Genomic DNA, 20,635 nt, shown 5'->3' on the forward strand with positions numbered 1-20,635 from the left:
TCCACATCAGCAAGTACCTGATGGACGAGGGTGCCCGCCTGCACATCTATGACCCCAAGGTGAAGAAGGAGCAGATCATGCAGGACCTGTCCCACTCCACTGCTTCAGCTGAGCATCTGCTGGGGCCCCACACATCAGCCCCACACACCACCCCTCTGTGACCCTCTTCCCAGCAGGGCCCCGGGGAGGGCAGGAGGAACACAGCAGGGACACCAGGACAGTCCCAGGAGGGACACACAAGTCAGCAGGGCTGAACAGACACCCCACGGCCCTGGAGCAGGGCTTGTGCCATCGCAAACCCCACGCACACCACATTTCGCGCACATGCAGGCGAATTGAGAGCGGTTCCCGGGGTGCAGCTCAGGGCCGGGGCTGTGAGGCAGCCGCACGGGCATGCCAGCCCTGGCAGCGCCCGCACCGGGACAGCGTGGCCTCACCTGGGTGCTGGCCTCCGAGCAGCTCCCCTGCCTCGGCTCTCTGGAGAGACCTGCAGGCGCAGCAGCACTGGCACAGGGACCGTGGCCTCAGCACAGCCTGCAGGGCTCCAGTCCCAACCCACAGTGCAGGTGGGTCCCGCTAGCCGGGGGCTGAGGTCTCGGGGGCAGCTGCCACCCTTCGGAGCTACCCTCACCTCCCCTTGTGGCTGCTGTCTCCCAGGACGGGGACGGGGCTGGGGCGCGAGATGTGGTGTTTGTGATGGCGCATTGGTCCCAGAAAGGAGCACGTGAGGAGGAGGGTGGGCAGTTCAGCTGGGCAATCTCCTGCATCCAGAAAGCCCGGGAAGCCACTGAGGCAGGGAGGGGGCTGGGCAAGATTCAGAACTGCTCCCACACGGCCTCCATTGAGATGCTGGGCTGGAGTAGGCAGAAGATCCTGCAGAAGCTGGCGTTCAAGCCTGAGAACCTGGTCCTCTCAGGTGTCACCCTCATCCTCGGGCATGGGGAAATGGGCCCTGAACCCAGGCAGGTGCTCAGCCCCCTCCACATCGGTCCCAAGCTCCTGTGTGGCCAGAGGCCTGTGGCTACTGGCTGGGGAGTCCCCCATGGGGCAAGGGCGTCCTGGTAGAAAGGGAGCAGGGGCTCTCTGGGTCTCCCTCTCCTGTTTTTCTGGGGGAAGGAACAAACCCCAAAGCTCCCTGGCCTGAGCCAGTGCATCCTGCCTCAGAGGCACTGCAAGAAAGGATGACGGCCCTGGCTGATGGGGCTGGCCCCAGAGTGGTCCCATGAGCATGGGGCTCTCCCCTCGTGCAGGAGGAGGTAGGCTCCCTCACCTTGCTTCACACAGCTCCACTTGGCACAGGGGCTAGGCTGGCCGTGGGGATGCATCCTGCCTTAGTGTGGCTCAGCATCATGAGCCACCAGGAGAAGGAGCAGGGCTGGAGGCCGGCTGATCCCAGCTCATATAGCAGCAAAGTCTCTTTATTATGACAGTATGGAGAGACATCAGCCCAGCCTCGGTGAGACCCCTGGAGAGACTGAGTGCCTGTCCCCAGGAAGACCACCCATCTTATCCATGGTCAGCAGCACCCATCAGATACAGACTCATCATCTCTCCAGCTGTATCTTATGATGTTATCTGCAGATATATCATATCTTCACCTTCTTCAAGGGGGGAGCCTGGAGGTCCAGCTGGGCAATGGTGCTGGCAGTGAAGGGGATGCGCTGGCTGATCCTCTTGCCGATGGTCTCCACCTGGAGTACAAATCACCAAGAGCCCATGGCCACCAGCCCTGAGCACACCTCAGGCCTGGCAGTACTCCAGGCACCAAGGCTGGGCTCAGTTGCAGCCCTGCTGGCACCAACACCATACCTGGAAGCCAAGCTGCTGCAGCCGGCCATGCAGACTGTCCAGGATCCTCCTGCCGTCAAAGATAAATGCCGGCTTGAGCATGGCCTGGTAGATTCGCTCATAGTCCAGCTCCTGGAACAACACACAAGGGGAGCTCACAACAGTGAGAATTGGGGCTGAAAGTGGTGGCCTCTTCCAGCCTCAGGCCTCCCAGGGGGCTTCTAGCCCCCCTCATTGGAAAGTCTTGGCTCGCAGCCAGGGTGGAGGTGGTTGTAGGGTTAGAGGCTCCAGGGCATGGATCAGAGTTGAAGGAGGAGGAACGAGCAGTCCCACAAGGGGAAGGGGAATGTGGCGGAGTTGATGCACGAGCGGAGTAGCCGCAAGGGCACTGAGTCTTTCTGAGCAGCATGACCAAGGCTGGGGCACCTTACCTTGAAGATGTCCCATTCGGTGCAGATGACAATGGCATGGGCATTGTCACAGGCTTCATAGGGGTCTGCGGCAATGGAGACCAGGCTAAGCCCTGCAAGACAGGAACCGGCACAAGCACAGCAGGATGCTACCTCCTAGCACACAACTGCCAGCGCCTGAGATGGCACCAGGGATCTGTGCCAGGCTTTGGGGCTGGGGAGTATCAGTGGCCTGCAGCCCTGGCCAGCCCAGGCAAGCACTGGCCCTACCCCTCTCCGGATCCTCAGCTGAAGCAGTGGAGTGGGACAGGTCCTGCATGATCTGCTCCTTCTTCACCTTGGGGTCATAGATGTGCAGGTGGGCGCCCTCATCCATCAGGTACTTGCTGATGTGGATGCTGGATGACTCCCTGGGCCGAGAGGGGCACAGCTGAGCCATGCGGGGGCCAGCAGGGACCCTGCGAGCCCACCTCAGGGTGACAGCTGTTTGCTGCAGTTGGCCGGAGCCAGGGCTGAGTGTGTGCTAGCAGCCCTTGGTTTCCCAGCCCCAGCTCCTCTCCGGGCCTGGCCTTCAGGTTTCCTTTAAATGCTGCCTTTCACTTTCCCCACAGGGCCCATGGCTAGACCAGCCTCTCCCCAGCTCCAAGTTCAGCCATCACCAGCCGGGTGACTTGCTGGGCCAATCCCACCTCCCATCGTGGCTCTGAAGCGTTCCCTGTCACCAGGACATCACGGGAACACAATGTAAGTACGTTTACTGCTGCTCTGAGGTGGAGCTGCAGACAGCAGGACACTCATCACAGCTGTTTGAACAACTGCAGGTAGGGGAATGGCCTGGCTCGGATACTCCCCCACTCCTGCCCAGCACGTACCTCGTGTCCCCTGTGTCCTTTTTGAATGCGAAGCCCAACAGTGCGATCTTCTTGTCCGTGACAGTGTTGAAGAGGCAGCTGACAATACGGGCGGCAAACCGCCGGCGCTGATATTCGTTGAGCTCAATCACCTGGTGGGAGGTGTTGTGGCAGGTCAGGCCAGATGCTGTGCCCTGGCCCAGCAGTTGCGGTGAGAGCCAGCTCCTGGAGCAGGATTCCAACCCCAACCCTGGCTGAGACAGGACCCTGGCCAGGCCTTACCTGCTGCCAGTACCGAGCCACTTCAGGCAAGTTGAGAGCCTCACAGAGATAGACCAGGTTGAGGACATCTTTCTGGAAACAGCTGCCCCCAAAACCTGCTCTGACAGAGCACCACGGTCAGAGAGTGCCAGCTGGACACCCTAAAGGTTCCCTTGGATAGGGGGTAGCTGCAAACCTCCTCCTTCACCCCAGCACTAGGAGAGGCAGATGACAAGCTGGGACAAGCCAGGGGGACACCAGGGCTGATAAGGGACAAGCAAGCTACCAGGTAGATGTGTCTCATCAGTCTAGATGAGATGTCCCAGCCTGGATGCCAGTGCAGACCCAGGGATCTTCCTCATGCTTCCTGGGGCAGAGGAGCAGGAACCCCCTGGGCACAGCACAGTGGGCCCCAGAGGGCTGCAGTCACCCACTGGGGCAGAGGGTGTAGGACTCACCTACGCTGGCCTGGAGGAAGCGGTTGCCAATGCGATGGTCTGTGCCAATGGCGTGGGCCACTTCCTCCACATCAGCCCCTGTCACCTCACACAGGGCGCTGATGGAGTTAATGCTGCTGATCCTCTGGGCCAGGAATGCGTTGGCAGCCTGGGCAAAAGGGATACATGGGACCTTCGCCTGCATCTCCTGGGCCAGCTTGGGAATGGGAGCACGTACCAGCTTGGAGAGCTCTGAAGACCACGTGTTGGTAGTGATGATGCGGGTTTTGGGCACCCAGCGCACATAGATGCTGCTGAGGGTTTCAATCGCCCTCTGCCCCTCAGGCGTCTCGTCACCACCAATGAGGACACGGTCAGGGTTCTTCAGGTCGGAGATGGCCGTGCCTTCAGCCAAGAACTCGGGGTTTGACAGGACCTGTGGGGATGAGACTGCGTGGGTGTGGAACATCATTGTAACCCCACACGCCCCTTTCTTCCAGTTCTTGCTGTCCCTGATCTAGCAATGAGATATGGGGGCCTCCCCTCTGATACCACATCTTCCTGTGCTCCCCAGCCACCCTCTAACTTGTGATCTCCCAGGATATCTAGCACACGATGGCACTGGGAGTGAGGGCTCTGCTCCAGCATGCTGCCCACCCATGCTGTACCTGGAAGGACAGGTCAGATTTGGTGTTGGCACTGAAGATCCGCTGGATGCTCTCAGCTGCTCGCACAGGCACTGTGCTCTTTTCCACCACAATCTTGTAGCCTGTGGCTACCTGGGCGATGCGCCGGGCACAAGCCTCGATGTACTTCAGATCAGCCGCCCGGCCCTTGCCGAGCCCGAAGGTCTTGGTGGGAGTGTTCACCTGTTGGGAGAGCCAACATGTCAGGAGAGTTGAGTGGCCACAGCAGTCGGAAAAAAAGGAGGTCCGTCTGTCACCAAGACCCAAGGAGAGGCACACAGCATGGGGCAGGTCTTAGCCATGGGCTGCCCTCCCCACTTACTGATATGAAGATGATATCAGCCTCTCTCACTGCCTTGTCGATGTCAGTTGAGAAGAAGAGGTTGATGCCACGCTGGGCCTCCACCACCTCCTGCAGGCCGGGCTGCAAAGGAAAGGGACAGGCACAGGCCCCTGAGAACAGGGATGCATGGCGGAGAGCTGGGTACCACCTGCTGAGTACCCATCAGCACTCAGAGCCACACTTTTGGGGAAGCTGCTGAAGAAGGGGAACAGCAGGTCCCCAATAGCCAGGCACATCATGTTACCCTACGCAGACACTGGGCTCTGCTAAAACACGGCATGCGAAGGGCTGTGGTGGAGGGGTACTGGACTGAGGCAACCCTCCCCGGAGAAGCCTGCCTGCCTGGCAGGGCCTCACCTCGAAGATGGGCAGCTGGTCTGAATTCCAGGCCTGAATACGCTCCTCATTGACATCCACCACAGTGACGGCAATTTCTGGGCACATTTGGGCGATGACACTGCATGTGGGCCCCCCCACGTAGCCAGCCCCAATGCAGCAAATGCGCTTCACAGGCCCCATGGTCCCAGGGCTGGCCAGAGCCCAGAGGGCAGGACTCACCGATACCTAGGGGAAACAGCCCAGGAGCCATGCCGTGGATTAGTCCAGGGCAACTGCCCCTCTGTAGGGCCAGTGGCCCTCTCCATCCACGTCTGGGGCAGTGGGACTGAGGTGAGTACATGGCAGGTTGCCTAGCTCCAGGGAGATCAGTGTTCCTGCTGTTTGCCAAGAGCTCCATGCTTGGCGGGGGAGGCTCCCACGCTGATTTATGGGATTTTAAATCCCATGGATGTAATGCAGCCTGCAGGCTCTTCCGGGTCACACAGTGCCACACGAAAGCGGTCCCCTTCCCCTGCCTCGGTCCAGGCTGCCAGGGCGCCCCTGCACCTACAGCCACTGCCTCTAGCAAGGCCTCGAGGCCAACGCACACCCTGCCGGCAAGGATGAACCGGTGAGCGCAGGTGGCAGTGCTGCCCGGTGCAGGGCTACGGGGGAACGTGGCAACGACCTGGGCAGTCCAAGCAGCTCTGCCGGCACTCAGCACTTACAAACCCCTGCACTGAGTCTGCTGAGCCTCAGGCGATGGCGACCACTAGCTCGGGGCAACTTCAGCGCAGCGGACCGCATGTAACATGGCCAGTAGGTTCAATGTCCCCATGCCACGTGGGGCTGGAGGTGCTGCAGCCAGCAGGCAGGTGCTGTTGGGCACCCAGGGCTGGGGTGGGTTAATGCACCCCCCCTGCTCCATCCCTCAGTGGAGGGAGAGAAAAAAGAAGTTTCCTCACGAAATCAGTCTTTTTCAAACACACCTGATGTCTAGGTTAATTAATGAATGACGCTTGACATCTCTGCCCCGGGCAGTGGTGTGGGGGCAGCTGGTGGCTCACGGGGGAGCACCAGGCGAGCAGGACACCACCCCAGGGCTGGGCAGGCCCGCGGGGAAGGGCTGGATCTGGCGGCCAGCGCTGCCTGTGCCGGGCACCCCGACACCCTGCAGCACCCCACGTCACACACCCCCGGGCCCTGCACCTCTGGGGCTGGGAGCCCTGGCCCAGGGCCCCCCTCGCCAGCGACCCCCAGCCACGTCCCCTTGTCCCTGGGCCCCCCCACACCGGAAACCCCCAGCCACGTCCCCTTGTCCTAGGGCCCCCCCACACCGGAAACCTCCAGTCACGTCCCCCCCATCTCAGGGTCCCCCGCATTAGAGGCACCCAGCCATGTCGCCCCCCATCCCAGGGCGCTACCCCACCAGTGACCCCCAGCCTTGTCCCCCCCATGCCAGGGCTGCCCCCCAAAGGAACCCCACTATGGGGATAGCACCAGCCAGGGCCCCAGTCGCCCCCAAACCCTGGCGACCCCCCCGAGGGCTGCTCCCTCACACGCCTCCAACACCCCCCATGAACGCTGCTCCCCCCCCCAACATTAGGGATCCCCCAGCCCCGGGGACCCCATCCTGAGGCTCCCCCTCCCAGGCCCTGGCCCCCAGCACTGCTCTCCCCCTGGGCCCCGGCCCCCAGGGTGGACACCCCCAGGGCGGACACCCCCCCAGCCAGGCCCCCCGCGGCACCGAGCGGAGCCCCCCCCCCACACACCACCAAGGCTCCCCCTGCCCCCACTTAAGGGCCCGTCCCCGCCTCAGCTTGAGCGGCAGCCCCGCGAGCCAATGAGATCACCGCTCCCCGGCGGCACGGCCCAATGAGGCGAGCGGGCCGGCCGCGGTCAGCACGGCCGTTCGCACCCTACCTCGGCGCGGCGGCCGCTTCCCGCCGGGCGCGCGCAACGCCTGGGCGCGGCGTGGGGGCGGTGCCTCCCTACGCCCCCGCGGAGGAGGGAGAGGTGCGGGCCCGCCACGGGGCGTGGCCTCGAGGAGCCCCGCCCCTACCAGCACAAACAGAGCCAGATGGCGACCAGTAGAGCTTTATTGGCAGGCCCCGGCCCCGCCCCCGCCGCTGCAGGGCCCCGCCCCCGCCGCGGCGGCCTGGCCACCCCGTGCCCGGGCTCGGACCTCGGCGGCGCTGCACCCGGCCCGGCCGCCCCCGGCCTGAGCTGGGAGTGCGGCGGCGCCGCACACCCTGGCCTGGCTCTCCCGCTTCGTGCCCCCGCCTCAGTCACTGTCATCGCTGTCGCTCCCGGTTGCCACTTCCTGCGCCGCCTCCGGCTCCTTGCGCAGATCCGCAAAGAAGTCCTCGCCGCCGCCCGCAGCCTTGCTGCTCAGGGCCTTCAGCGGCCCCCCCTTCTTCTTCTTCTTCCGGTAGTCGTCCACCACAATGGAGCCCAGGGAGGAGATGTCCCAGAACTTCACCTTCTGGTCGTGGGCACAGCTGGCCAGGAGCTGCCCCCCAGGGGCCATGGCCAGCTGCTCGATGGGCTCCCCCGTGTGCTGCCCGACGCAGCCCAGCACCCGGTTTGGCAAGACATTCACTGCCCTGGAAACAAGATGAACGACACCTGAGCGAGGACCTTCCTGGGGCAACCATGACCTCATCCAGGCCATAAGCCCATCCCCGTGGCATCAGGTCAGACACATGCCTCCCAGGTGCCAGGGCAACCTTTGCTCGCCATCCTCCTTTTCCATCTTCCTCACTCCCACCCAAGGCCACTCTTGTCCCGTATGCTTCCCAGAGCCTCCCCCTGTCCCAGCCCAGACCCAGAGCACTCTGACCTGATGACACCATCAAGGGACCCTGTGCACACGATGTTCTCCGTGATGGGGACCATGCAGTCGATGGACTCGGCCCTCAGAGCGAAGCGGTCACTGGTGGCCCCAAAGCCATCCCAGTTGAAGAGGTAGATTGTCCCCTCGCTGGAGCCACAAGCCACTTTCTTCCCCCTCTGAGCAAGGTGGAGGAATGTAAGATGGAAGCAAGAAAAGAAGCCTGGGGACATGGAGAGCAAGCCATGGGGCTGTGGCCCTTGCTCCACAGCAGGGCCCAGCACCTACCTTCAGGAGCACAACAGATGTCAGGTCCCCGTTCTGCGGCTCTGAGAGCAGCTCAAAGCGACGCCTCTTGATGTTGAAGACGCCCAGGGTGCCATCACCACTGCAGGAGACAGAACAGGCCCATCATGGGTGCAGGATCCCAGGGCAGGGTGCAGACAGCAGGAGCCCTGGTCACAGGGGAATGCGCTACACGAGCGCAGGGAGCTGATCCGGGCACTGAGGAGCCCCGCAGTACCTGGCAGTCAGCAGGAGCTTCCCGTTACCATCCACAGCCATAGCGCTGATGTATTCCTCGTGCTGCCGGGCCTCCAGGACTGTGGCTCCCTTACGCAGGTCCCACACCTTCAGCGCACCACCATCATCACCCGTGGCAAAGACGTGATCGTTGATAGGCAGGACGCAATTGAGGGCCGAGCTGTGGAGACCCCAGCCCCACACCAACACAGTCACAGCACAGGCTCTTCTCCCAGCCACTAGCAAACGGAGCCCAAAGCACTGGGGCTGATTCTTCAGCCTCCGCCTGCCCGGCCCCAGGCTCGTGGCCCAGCACAGGAGGGAAGGAGAATGGGGTGTCAGGGTACCTCGGATGAGCCATCCCCTCCCCGGGGGATGTCCAGACTGTGGTGGCCCGCGCACACGTACCTGTGAGCCTTGGAGAACCGTGTCTCCAGCCGGCCGTCCTCCACCGTCAGGATGTGGATAGACTTATCCTTGGACACCGTGAAGAGCTCTGGAGAGCGGTGTCAGCACCGAGGGCACTGCTGTCACCCGGGGTGGGTGCGTGGGTCCCCTTGGCCCTTCGGGGACGTGCCCTGGGCTCCTGCCCTGCCTGCCAGCGTCCCGGCCGAGGCATCCAGCAGCCAAAGCGCCCAGCCGCCCCGCGTGGCCGCGCACTCACTCTGCCCGTCGAGGGAAAAGGCCACATCCCGGCAGGACTTCAGGTGGTGCCCCGAAGACCAGAGCTCCCGGTTCTCCCCCTCCACGCAGGAGTACGCGTACCTGCAAGCACCGGCTCAGGCTCGGGAGGGCCCGGGCCCCCCTCGGGGGAGCCGCCGCCCGGGCCCCGCGGAGGCCCTGCCCCGCCACAAGGCCCCGCCGCGGCCGCGGAGGGCCCTGACGGGCGGCCCCGCTCACAGGTACACGTCGCCGTCCACGTCCCCCGCCGCCAGCACGGCCCGGGCCGGGTGCAGGGCGATGGCGTTGGCCGCCGCCTCGAGGAGGATGTCCTCAGGGGTGTCCCGCAGCCGCGGCTCCCTCCCCGCCTCCTCCTCCTCCTCTTCCTCCTCCGCCTCGTCGCCGGCCGAGCACACCTGGGGCAGAGCGGCGCGGTGAGCCCGCGGCCGCCGCCGGCCCCGCCGCCCTCCCCCGCCCTCCCCGACGCGCTCACCGCGCCGGGCGCCGCCATGCCGCCACAGCAGCCACGCGCCGCGCTGTGCGCAGGCGCTCGCTCCCCCGCTCATTTGCATGCCCCGCCTTATCATTTGCATACAATCCCGGCCGCTCGTTCTCTGCGAGCGGGCGCTTCCCCGGGGCCTCGACAGCCCCACCCACCGCCCGCATAACGTCACAGGCTCATTTGCATGGGGCCACGTTCGAGGCTCTTAGCATAGCGCGCCGCAAAGGCTCCTGGGCCGGCTATAGCCCAGCGGTTCCTTCGGCTGATTGCGTTTCCCTCGCACTCGCCCCGCCAGGGGTTCGAACCCGCGGGCACCCCTGGCCCTTTTGTCGGATGCCACTCCGTATTTTAATTTGTTAATTCACCCGGCTTTTTAATATATTCTTTCTTAATTACTCGTTTGCACACTAGGCTCCCGCTGCCCTGCTCATGAGCCCAGAGAGTGTCCCTGGCAGCACCTTGCTTTGCACCCTCCAGGAGCGCTGGGGCAGCCAGACAAGCCCAGAAACACCCTGGCAGTGGCCTCTTCTGCAGCCACCCCCAGGAGCCCCGTGTCCCAGGGGAAGAGAGCAGCCGGGGACTGGTGGTAACCGATGGCCAGGACAGCCCTGGTGGGAGTTCAGCCCCTTTCAAAGGCTCAGCTGCACCCAAAGGTGCTGCCCAGCACCCCATCCGACCCCCCAGGAGCCATCGGCAATGTCCCTACCTTTGCCCTTAGGGACTATTCCAGCTCCCTGCAGGTTGCGCACGGTGGTGACAAGCTTTGCCTCGTGGTGACTGCATCCCCAAGCTCTCTGCTATGCCAGTCCCATCACATCCACCACGCAGCAGGTCCCCAGGCCAGGCCGGCCAGTGAGCCCTGGCACCCCCCCTGCCTCTGAAACAGGGAGATAGGCTGTGTGCACACTGAGCCACAGCGCCGGGAAGCAGAGACCAGCTCTGTGGCTGGGGTGGTGCAGCTCAGGGATATGTGCTGCTCCCCCACTAGGTACAGTCCCACCACCAGCCATTTGGGCAGCTTGAACAAATTTTACACAGGGGAAGGAGCATGACTCCATGGTGTGCTCCCCCCAGCACCCAATTTCTTTCCCATGCACCAAGGCACTGATAACACAGCTGTCTGGGGGGTATTCTGGTAGGCTCAGCAGCTGATTTTCTCCAGTTGTAGCTCAAACACACCATTAGAATAGCATTTACTATTTCTCCAGGCACTAAGACAGCCTTAATGTGCTCTAACCCTTACTGGTTGCACACAGGTTCTCGCAGCCAGGTAGTACCCCAGCACTCCACATTTCATAAAAAGGGTAAAAGGAAGATGTAATTCCTTCCTAACTTGTTATCAACGTCTCTGCAGGCACAGCAGCATTACTGTTATAAGCTTAACTGCAATTCATTTCAGGTTCCAACATCTGAGATGCTCCAGCCTGGGTCAAGCCTCTGTCCCTGCTATATTTGCTGGGCAGCAGACAGCGAGCCCACCCCTGTCCCAGACAGATCCCATGAAGGATGTCCTTATCTGGGACAAGGGAGCAGAGGTTGTTCTGCCATGCCAAGGGTAGCAGAACCAGGCAGCAGCAGGCTGTAGCCCCAGGTGCACAGTCACTACCAGGAGAGGACATGAGGAGACTGGCACAGCCCTCCTGGGGGAGGGAAAGAGCTCACGCTGCTCTCAGTTCATCCAGGCACCCTCTCTCTGCCCACTCCCCCACACCCAGACATTCCCTCAAAGTTAGTGCAATTTTATTGCAGCTACAAGGGTTACAAATCACAGGCTGCACAGCCAGCTCCAGAGTGGGGAGAGCCTGGGCACACAGCCCCACAGCACAAGGTCAGGCAGCACACATCACCCCAGCCTGGAGCAGAAAGGAGATCGCTCAGGGGCCAAGGAGAGGGAGAATCCAGCCTGCAGCATGCCAGCGAGCTCTAGGAACACAGCATCTAGTGGGCTGGGGCTCCAGGAGCTGGAGGACGAGATGTGGAATCACAGCCAGGGCATCAGTACTTGGGCCTTTTCACCTCAACCCTGAAACGAGATGTGGGAGTGATGCTGGTGAGAAGGACGTGGGGCAGACAGCTCAATCCCCCTCCCTCCCAGGGCTCAGCACTGGAGCCCAGAGTTTCACCTCACAGCAGAGTGCTGGGGCTCAAACAGTTCCTGGCTGCACCCAGCCAGACAGTGCACAGCTGACTGCCTGGTCAAGGAAGAGCCCAAACAGGGACCTCAGCTGTCAGGGCTGCTCAGCACCCACCCCCAGTCAGGGACAGAGGTGCCCTGCAAGCACTGCAGAAGCACCCTGGAGAGGCTGAACATACTCCACTGTCTCTCCAGCCTCACTGATGAGAGCTGGCAGGGAGAGCAGGAGTCCCTGCCCCCTCCAGCCCCAGGGAGAGGTAGCAGGAGGCAGCCATGCTCTCCACCCTGAAGGACGCAGGCCCCAGAGCTGCCCAGTTACTGAGCTAACAGCAGAGGCGATTATACTAACCCATCAGCCTCCAGCTTCTTTCTCTTCTCAATGATCTGCAGAGAAAACACAAGCTCTTGTTACCCTGAGGGTAGATGGCTGCCTGCAACAGCACAAGGGCAACTCTCTTCTGCAAGGGCAAGGCACCCTCCAGGGAAAAACAGGGTGGAGCTCAGGTCTTGCAGCAGAGGGCTAAAGCCAGCTGAGGCAAGGGGAAGCTGTGCCACAAGCTGCCCAAAGCCTAGAAAAGCCTGGCTTGTTCCCTCTTTGCTCCATCCGGGCCAGCAAGGCACACCATGTTTTCTTAGCGTCTGTTCTTGCTTGCTCCTAGACCATCCTATCCCATTGGGCTGTTCATGGCCAGCTCATCCTGTCATGACACCGTCCCCGCAGAGCTCCCAGCACTGCCAGCTGGGGAACAGGGAGCCAGTAACATGCCTGGTCCCCTCCAAGCCCATTCAGATAGCTCAGAGCTGCCAGCTTTGGAAGCATTCATCTGCTGCAGAGCCCTGAGGGCCCTGAGCAAAGCCACGCTGGATCAGGGCTGCTCCCAGGGTAAGAGCTGCAAAAGGAGAACCTGAAGCTGTGGATACCTCCTTGTTCCTGAAGCCCCAAGTATTTGGGTCTGGCTGATGATCTGGTAAGGAGCAGACCCAGCTTCTGGAAAGAGCCAGACTTGCTGCACATCAGCAATGCCTGGCTGCAGTGAGTGCAGAGCTGGGGTGGGAACTCTCCTGACCCCAGGATATGCTAGCAGTCCCTGACCCAGGCAGACAGCACCCCAGCTCCAGGCACTCACCGCACTGATCTTCTTCCACTGCCGGTCCAGCTCTGCCTTGTCGTTTGTCTCCTTGAAGCGACGGGTTTTGCGTCCCTCAGACATCTTGATTCCGTACTGGAACGCCGCTCTGGGGAAGGAGTGAGATAGAGAGCTCAGCACTCAGAGCAGATGCACTGGGCTGACAGTGGAACGGACACTTAGGTCTGCTCCAGTTACAGGCCTGCTCTCCACAGGGCTGGCTTGGATCCCTGAAAGCAGCGGCTGGGCTGAAGTCCCAAAGGGAGATACTAAAAGCAAAGACAAGCCACCAGGCACCAGACTTGGAGGATCTTCCTCTAGCCCTTACCAGGGGATCTCCTCCTTGATTTAAGCCCCCCCCCAGGCATGGGTTTGACCAGTATTACTGTCCCCACCCAGAACTCTCCTCCAGCTGCATCCAGCCCTTCGCAACTGCTGCACTCACTTGGGCAGAGCCTCTTTGTTGTTCATGTATTCACTGTACTCCTCCTGCGTGTCGAAGTCCCAGCGGCCCAGGGGCCCCTTCTTGTTACCCTGCAGCAAAGAAAAGAGACACTCGGTCCTGCTCCTCAGTCAACGCTGGCCAGGGGTTCTCATGCAGCCAGTGCACCCAGGCAAGACCTCAACCTCCTGTCAGCTCCAGTTCAGTGCTACAAAGAAGGCAGCATTGAACTCTAGCACCAAGCCTGGATTTGGCTCCGAGATCCCTTCCTGAGGGATCCCAAATGGTAGATGCTGTGGAACAGGGAGTTGAGAGACTAGCTCACATCCCAACGGCCCCTCAGTTGGTTGTCAGAAAGCAGCGCGTATTTGCTCCCTGGGACTATAGCGCCTTCACAGACTCAGGCACACAGTGCTTCAGCAAGCCCTGAAACACATTCAGCACCCAGCTCCAGAGCATCCAACCCCTCTGCACAAGCATGTTCCCCTCCTGTGGGCTCCTCTGAGCCTGCACTGATGCCTAGCTCACTGCCTGGTCCTAAAAGCTTGCAAGTGCATACCTGATCCATTTTGCTGTAATCCACCTCTTCATCACTGTCCACAGCCATATCATCCATTCTGCACAAGAAAAGCAAGAAAAGTGCTTGAAGCAGGGTCCTCAGGACACAGATGAGGACCTCACGACCTAGCCACAAAGCTCATGAGGCAGCAAGCTGGTGGGAGCCATCTCTCACAGCCCCAGGCCAAACGCATGCAGTTCCCAGACCAGAGGGAAGTTCCTCCACCTGCAAGCCCTAAAGCTAAACCTGGATCACAAGGGCATCCAAGGTCAAACTGCATATACTCCTAAGATAACTCTGCAGGCTGAAAGCTGCTCTTGTGCTGACTGCTTTGCAGCCAGAGCTCAATGAGGACATCCTTTACCAAGCCCCCTCCACCTCTCCCTGGGGGAGGACTGGCATGGGACTTGGTAAGGGCAGCAGGTTCCAGGTAGCTGTTTCTAGCAGAGAGCTGCTAAGAAAAAAGTCATCTCTACCTGAACCAAGGACCCAGGGAGCATTTTACTAACTAGTTGCACAGGGTGGCAAGGCCCCCAAACAGAGACAGCAAGGAGCAGTGGGGCTGGCGCGTCAGCTCTTGCTGCCAGAGAACAGCAACCCCTCAGTGCATCCCACTCCCACCCCACAGCTTCCCGGGGCTCCCTTACGTGGCAGGGTAGCACTCGGCATAGCTGTTTGACATGCCAAAGAAGTCGCCCAGTTGCTTCTTGTCTTCTGGCTTCTTCAACGTGACACTGGTAAAGGAAAGCAACAGCACGGCAACACCACACAGCCCCACAGCAAAGGGCTGAGCACAGCCAGGCAAAGAGCAATTCTCTCCCACCCCACCACAAGCATATGCTTGCCCCACCACCAGCAACTCGGAGGCTGCAAAATAGGCAGCAAGGTTTGGGTCACATTTCTCCACTACAGCAAAAGGAGCCCTTCTGCACTGAGGAAGGGCGGCCACACAGCTATGCTTACGCAAGTCTTGCCCTCAAAGGAAGCCCAGCCCTGGAGTCAGTCAGGCTGGCACAGATGGTAAAGGATATGTCTCTGTTCCCTCCCAGCCAGCAGCTCCAGCAAACTTCTCGTTGATGGATTTGATGAGCTCCTTGGCTGAGCCAGGTCCTGGGGTAGAGAGGACAGCAGACTGAGTTTTGGTGGGGGAACAGCTCCTCTTGATAAACACGCAGGGCTGACAAGAGCCCCCTTCTGCATGACCAATTCATATAGCTTCCTATGGCAGCCAGGGGCAGCCTGTTACAAGGTACTTGGGATGGATAGTCCTAGGAGGGGACAACAGGCAGCAGGACAGGCTCCATATAAGGTAGAGAAGGAGGAGCTGGGAAAATAACTGAGGAGCAACAAACTCCAGTCTGATGACAGAGTGAGATTAGTGAGGGGCAGTTTTTGCAAGGCTGATCCCAGGAGACCCTGAAACCTCCTTAGTTTACAGCCAGCACAAGGCCTGCTGAGCTGGTCCACTGCCAGGGAAACATCTGCACTCACACTCAGGCAGGCCTGGCACACACCAGCCTGGAGGCACAAGGCTCTTCACTCCAATCCCCATCCCTCAGGGCAGGCAGTGCCCCCTGTCATAGCAGCCCATGGGAACACAGAGAGCTCATGCAGGCTAGAGAGATGGAGCTAAGCAGCTGTCCTGCAGCCTGCAATCCCACCCGGCCTCGCTCAAACATCCGTCCTCACAACTTGACTCACCTTTGTCGATGTCTGTGGGCTGGAAAGAAAAGGAAGAGATATAGTGTTACCTGGGAGAGCTGGAAGCAGGCAAGTGACAGTGCTGCAGGATATGCAGCTTCACCTTAGACTGTCCGTAGCAAGTGTGTGCATGCAGGACCAAGCCATAAAGGTCACCAGCTTGCTCCAGTCCTGCCTTACTGCTGAAGAGGACAATTGCCCAGCCACCCACCAGCCCCTGGCTCTGTGAGACAGAGCTCAGCAAGAGCAGAACACAGGCGCATGTGATGACATGACCAGGGAGACACCCAAAGCCACCAGAGTAACCACACTAACCCCACAGCTGCACTCCCCAAAGGGCAGAGATCAGGTGGGGAAAGTCCATGCTTCATAAGCAGGGACTCACCTCATCATCAGCTTTAGGCTTCTCAAAGTAGCTGTGCCTCTTCTTTTCCTCCTCCCGCTCCCGGTCACGCTCTCTCTCGCGGTCACGTTCCCGGTCCCTCTCACGCTCCCTGTCCCGGTCACGTTCCCGGTCCCTGTCGCGCTCTCTCTCACGGTACCTTTCCCGCTCCTTCTCTCGTGGCATCTTCGCAGTGGAGGGTACGTAATCCCCAATGTCTTCAAAGATGCTAGAAGTGGAAAAGAACCCCCAATTATGAATGGTGCAACAGGAGAGGCCACAGCCACCTCCCCTTGAACTGGAACCTAACAAAGAAGCATGCAGCACTATCAGATAGTTAAGGATGCCCACTGGCTTCCATATCTATCCAAGGTATCACTGCATCTCTGCTTTCTCCTATTGCCTGGACTTGCTTCCTGTGGACCAGGACAACACAAAGCCCTTGCATACCTCAAATCTGAACTAAAACCAGGGCTTGCCCCCAGCCTGGGCCGCCATGTCCTAAAAACAACTCAAAGAACTGACATCTGAAGAGGCATCTTGCTCCAGATGCCCTAAATCCAGCCTTCTCCCAACCCAAAGAGACATTCCAAAGAGCAGAAAGCTATGACCTAACAGCCCTAGCGGAGTCACTTACTTCATATCAGCTTCAGGGGGTTTCTTCTCATCCAGCTTCCCTGCAAAGACACAGCAGCAGTCAGAGGCAGGTCATTCTGCACCTGACCCATACCACTTCCCTGTCCCCACGCTGGTTCCCAAGCCCCTACAATAGCAGGCCTGGAGGATGTCCTCATGAGTTCCTCTGAGGTTCCCATGTCATATCCGACCCCCTGAGCAAGCCATCATGCCTCTCCCTGACAAGGGGCATTTCTCCAAGGAACTGTGACTTAACTACAGAGAAGAAAGCAGCTGCAACTCTTGCAGCTGTATGTTCCCAGCAGCCAGTCCCTCGTGGTCCCAGCACAGAGCAGCCCACCTTCACGACTCGGGAACTATAGGAAGTTACTGTCCTCCAAGTCCACTGCCTCATGGTGCAGGGGAGTATCACACCACCAAAATACATCTCATTCTTTCGAAGTGTGCTTCAAGCTTAAAGTCCTGCTGTTGGCTCACTTGAGCTCCTACCTTTGTCTTTCTTCTTGAGCTTCTTGTTGCGGGTCCCTTGCCTGAGATAGGAGAGGATCTGTGTCAATTTGCTGATGACGATATCATTTGTGGTCAGAGTAGTTTGCGCCTGAAAGAGAAATCCAAGCAAGCAGCTGATTCTCTAGCCAGGCAGCCCCTCTTGCCAGGCCCGGCCCTGGCCAATTCAAACCAAAGTAGTCAGGAAACCTGGATGCTAGCTGGGTACCTCCATGGTGGGGCAGTCAGCCTTGCTCCGGATCAGCGTGGTTGGGATATCAGTATCAGCATACTCATCATCCAGATCCACCACGTAGGCCATCCTCCCTGGCAGGAACAGCTCGTTCCGTTCATAGGCTTTGCTCTTGAACAGAATGCGGTAGATGTTCCGCCCTGGGGGGAAGGAAATGTGTGGGAGAGTCACTCTTGAGAGAGTGGACAGTCCCACGCTGAGGCATCCATAGCTGATCAGAGATCTCATAACCACCTGCTAGGAGAGATGCTTCCTCCAGCCCTCAGAATCAGAATTTCTACTTGATGAAGACGTTCCTGTTTGCCAGACCCTCCCATCCCACGAGTTAAGACTTTCATTCCTCCATCCACCCTTCAAGACTTCTCCCACCCTTCATGGCACAACCCATGTAAGGTGGTGAGCAGACACATGCACACAGTCTTACCCAACCGAGTCTTGAATTCAATTTTGTTTTCAGGATCTTCATCTTTCCTGAAAAGAAAGAGAAGCATTACAGTAAGTGTTTGTATGCCTCCTCCTCCTCCTCTCTGCTGGGGCTGCTGCACTCAGGAGCAGAGCACCCTTAACCACTTACTTGGTTTCCTTTTGGGGCTTCTCCATCATTTCCTCCTCTTCTTTCTCTTTGCTGGCAATCTCAGCTCGTACCTGGCCACAAAGCAAATCCATGCATTATGGACCAATCCACGACACAGCTGCTCATCTGAACCAGCAAGAGTTCTTCCACCAGATCCCCAACCCCTCTTAAACCTCTCCCAAAAAGAGGGAGCTATTCCAGGAGCACACTGACAACACTGGACTGAAGAGTTTGTAAGCAGCGACTACTACCTTCTCCCCACCCTCTGCCGCTAGAAGAGAAGAGGAGAGAACCAGGGAATACAAGTGAAACTGCCAAGTCAAGTGCTGCCCGGAGCGACATGGTGCTATCTGTGCTCACCTTCTGCAGCAGCGCAAAATCCAGACCCTTCACCAAGTGAGTGTGCTCCATGTCACCACCCAAGAACTTGGACTCCTGGATCAACTGTCTCCTCTTTTCCGCAGCTGATTTATCCCTGTGCAACAAGAATAGGGCCAGTTATGATAGAGTCACTCTGGAGCAGACCAGCAAGACAAGGCCTGGCTACAGGCTCACGTACGCCTCTGCAGTGGGCCCCACAGCTCTGTAGTTCGCAGTTGTGCTGATCAGCTCTGTTTCCTCGTAGTCCTTGTTGACACCATCTCTCCTCTCCTTGGCTCGATCCCTGTACTTCTCAGCCAGCTCCCTCTCACGCTCTATCTCCTGCTGGCGCAGCTTTGCATAGTAGCTGGGGTTGGAGACACAGCTCAGTGTTAGAGTTACAGGGTTACACTTATAACACTTGGCCAGCTGACACAGCTCCCAAGGCGCCCCCCCCCCACACACCTTTCCTGCTCCCTACCCCTTCCCCAAACATGTGCTAAAACACCAAGGGACACAACATGCTTTGAAAATACTAGACAAGACAAAACTGTTGTACAGGCTCACTGGAGAGGAGCTGAGCCCCTTCCAAAGGGAAAAACCCCAAGTATAGTCCTGCTGCATAGGTGTGCACCAAGGGAAATGCTCACTAGTGCAGATGCCCCAGTGCTGTCCAGATCTGCCAGTCACCTGCAGAACTCTCTCCCACTTCTTCTGGCAGAGAAGCTTCACCCTCACCCTGCTGTCACCCTTCCACATCCATTCCCACAAGCAGCGGCAGTCACTCAATCTAAACCCTTCTCACTCTACTTAGCTCCTTTGCTCTTGCTCCAAAGTCCCAAAATAATCCGGGCCATTTAGGGTCCTCTGGCAGCCCAAGCTGCTGAAGAATTGCTTCCATAGGAAGGAAATGACATGGGAAGATATCTCTTGATGCATCACTTCCCCATTTACCTTTTCTTCTTCCTTCTGCGAGCAGCCGGATCTTCGTCCTCGTTGTACTCCCGGGGCATCCTGGAGAAGGGTGAGAAACCACACACATCATAAGCTGCACAGACTCACACCAACAAAGGCAGCTAGACAGAACAGTAACTCAGGCACAACACGGCACTGAGATACCCAAAAGCTTTTACAGAGTGAAAAACCAAAGCTGCCTCTTAAGACCCTTCATGTAGAGTGGATTTTGCACATTTTTTTAAAACCTATCATTCACAATAGTTCTGAGCAACTTATTTATCCAATTAACTCCAATAACACATACACAGTTTCTACGGACCTGAGCACAAAGCAAGGCCAAAGTCTGCTCCTTGGGCCCTGCCTGCACACTCATTAGCACAGGCCTTTAAATACCCCACTATAGAGTGCAGGCTGAGAAAATCAGATAGAAACAGAGTCTTCAAGGGAGAAAGGCCATGCTCTGTCCCACAGCTACGTGAAACACACTCTACTCACTCATGGTGGCGAGATTTGGACGGTGGCGCAGATGTTGGCGCAGCCCGCGGGGTCATAAGAAGCTTTCTGAAGTCTTCATTGGTCAGCTTAGATCTGTAAAGAAGACATAGAAAAAGTAACAATCATCTCCCAAAGAAAGATCAGCCTGAGGGATGGGTACCGCGGAGCCTGAGGGCATCCCGTGCGACAGGACTGAACACAAGGCAGCCGTGGAGGGAACCTGGGGGCTGCACTAGATGGGTTGCTCAGCCTCCAGATATGGGAGTCAGCATTGTGACCCTGAGGCCAGCGGTCCTGGCTCGATCCCGCCCCGCCAACCGGGTGCTGTGCTCACTGGTGGAAGGAGTGCGCGTCATCCACATCGTGGCCATCGGGGGCCAGGGGGTTGGAGAACGGCTCACCTGGGGGACGGGAAGAAACAGAGCGCTCAGAGCCGCCCCCCCGCTCCTGCCCCCACCACCCTCCCAGCCGGGCCCTGCCCGCAGGCAGGGAGGGGGACAGCACTCACCCCGCTCGCCTACGGGCACACACCACCGCTGCCCCGGGACAGGCTGGCAGGGGAGCGCGGGGCCCGGTATCACCCCCTCAGGAGCCCCTGCCCCGTGGGCTCCGTGCCCCGGGACGGCCCCACGCCCCTCCTCCCCCCCCCCCGCCGGCGGGGGCTGCCTCCACCCGGCGGCGGGGCCCAGCGCCCCGACACCCCGGCGGGCCCCGACACCCCGGCGGGCCCCGACACCCCGGCGGGCCCCGACACCCCGGCGGGCCCCGACACCCGGGCTGCTCCCGCGCTCCCCCCCACCCCCAGGAGCGCCGCGGTGCCCCGGGAGCCGCCGCCGCCCCCACTCACTGTCCCGCTCCGGCATCTCGGCCCGCTCCGCACAACAACCCCACACCGGAAGCGCCGCTCGCCCTCCCAGC

The 20,635-nt window shown here is 59.5% G+C and overlaps 3 protein-coding genes across 3 annotated transcripts; all 3 read right to left on the bottom strand.

Annotated features, from left to right (window-relative positions):
* Positions 1–1,402: 1,402 nt before the first annotated feature.
* On the bottom strand, positions 1,403–7,060 carry LOC106494303 (UDP-glucose 6-dehydrogenase-like). The gene is made up of 12 exons (XM_067304582.1): positions 7,018–7,060; positions 5,134–5,340; positions 4,756–4,857; positions 4,416–4,616; positions 3,986–4,183; positions 3,769–3,916; positions 3,332–3,426; positions 3,071–3,201; positions 2,469–2,608; positions 2,220–2,311; positions 1,810–1,920; positions 1,403–1,691 (listed from the first exon to the last, which is right to left on the bottom strand). The coding sequence occupies exons 2-12, from the start codon at positions 5,293–5,295 to the stop codon at positions 1,587–1,589; spliced, it is 1,485 nt and encodes a 494-aa protein (XP_067160683.1). The 5' UTR covers positions 5,296–5,340; positions 7,018–7,060; the 3' UTR covers positions 1,403–1,586.
* A 177-nt stretch (positions 7,061–7,237) lies between these two features.
* On the bottom strand, positions 7,238–9,643 carry WDR55 (WD repeat domain 55). Its single transcript, XM_067304532.1, has 8 exons — positions 9,603–9,643; positions 9,350–9,525; positions 9,114–9,214; positions 8,858–8,945; positions 8,451–8,630; positions 8,216–8,315; positions 7,937–8,106; positions 7,238–7,700 (listed from the first exon to the last, which is right to left on the bottom strand). Exons 1-8 carry the CDS (start codon positions 9,618–9,620, stop codon positions 7,379–7,381), a joined length of 1,155 nt encoding a protein of 384 aa, XP_067160633.1. The 5' UTR covers positions 9,621–9,643; the 3' UTR covers positions 7,238–7,378.
* A 1,691-nt stretch (positions 9,644–11,334) lies between these two features.
* IK (IK cytokine) lies at positions 11,335–20,626 on the bottom strand. The gene is made up of 20 exons (XM_067304531.1): positions 20,565–20,626; positions 20,052–20,118; positions 19,718–19,810; positions 19,220–19,279; positions 18,465–18,632; positions 18,266–18,380; positions 17,906–17,976; positions 17,756–17,802; positions 17,308–17,471; positions 17,082–17,190; positions 16,594–16,633; positions 15,960–16,185; positions 15,575–15,593; positions 14,905–14,983; positions 14,521–14,601; positions 13,874–13,931; positions 13,318–13,406; positions 12,873–12,981; positions 12,095–12,129; positions 11,335–11,634 (listed from the first exon to the last, which is right to left on the bottom strand). The coding sequence occupies exons 1-20, from the start codon at positions 20,578–20,580 to the stop codon at positions 11,607–11,609; spliced, it is 1,674 nt and encodes a 557-aa protein (XP_067160632.1). The 5' UTR covers positions 20,581–20,626; the 3' UTR covers positions 11,335–11,606.
* Positions 20,627–20,635: the final 9 nt, after the last annotated feature.

This window comes from Apteryx mantelli, chromosome 14, assembly GCF_036417845.1.
Source record: "Apteryx mantelli isolate bAptMan1 chromosome 14, bAptMan1.hap1, whole genome shotgun sequence".
NCBI classification, from domain to species: domain Eukaryota; kingdom Metazoa; phylum Chordata; class Aves; order Apterygiformes; family Apterygidae; genus Apteryx; species Apteryx mantelli.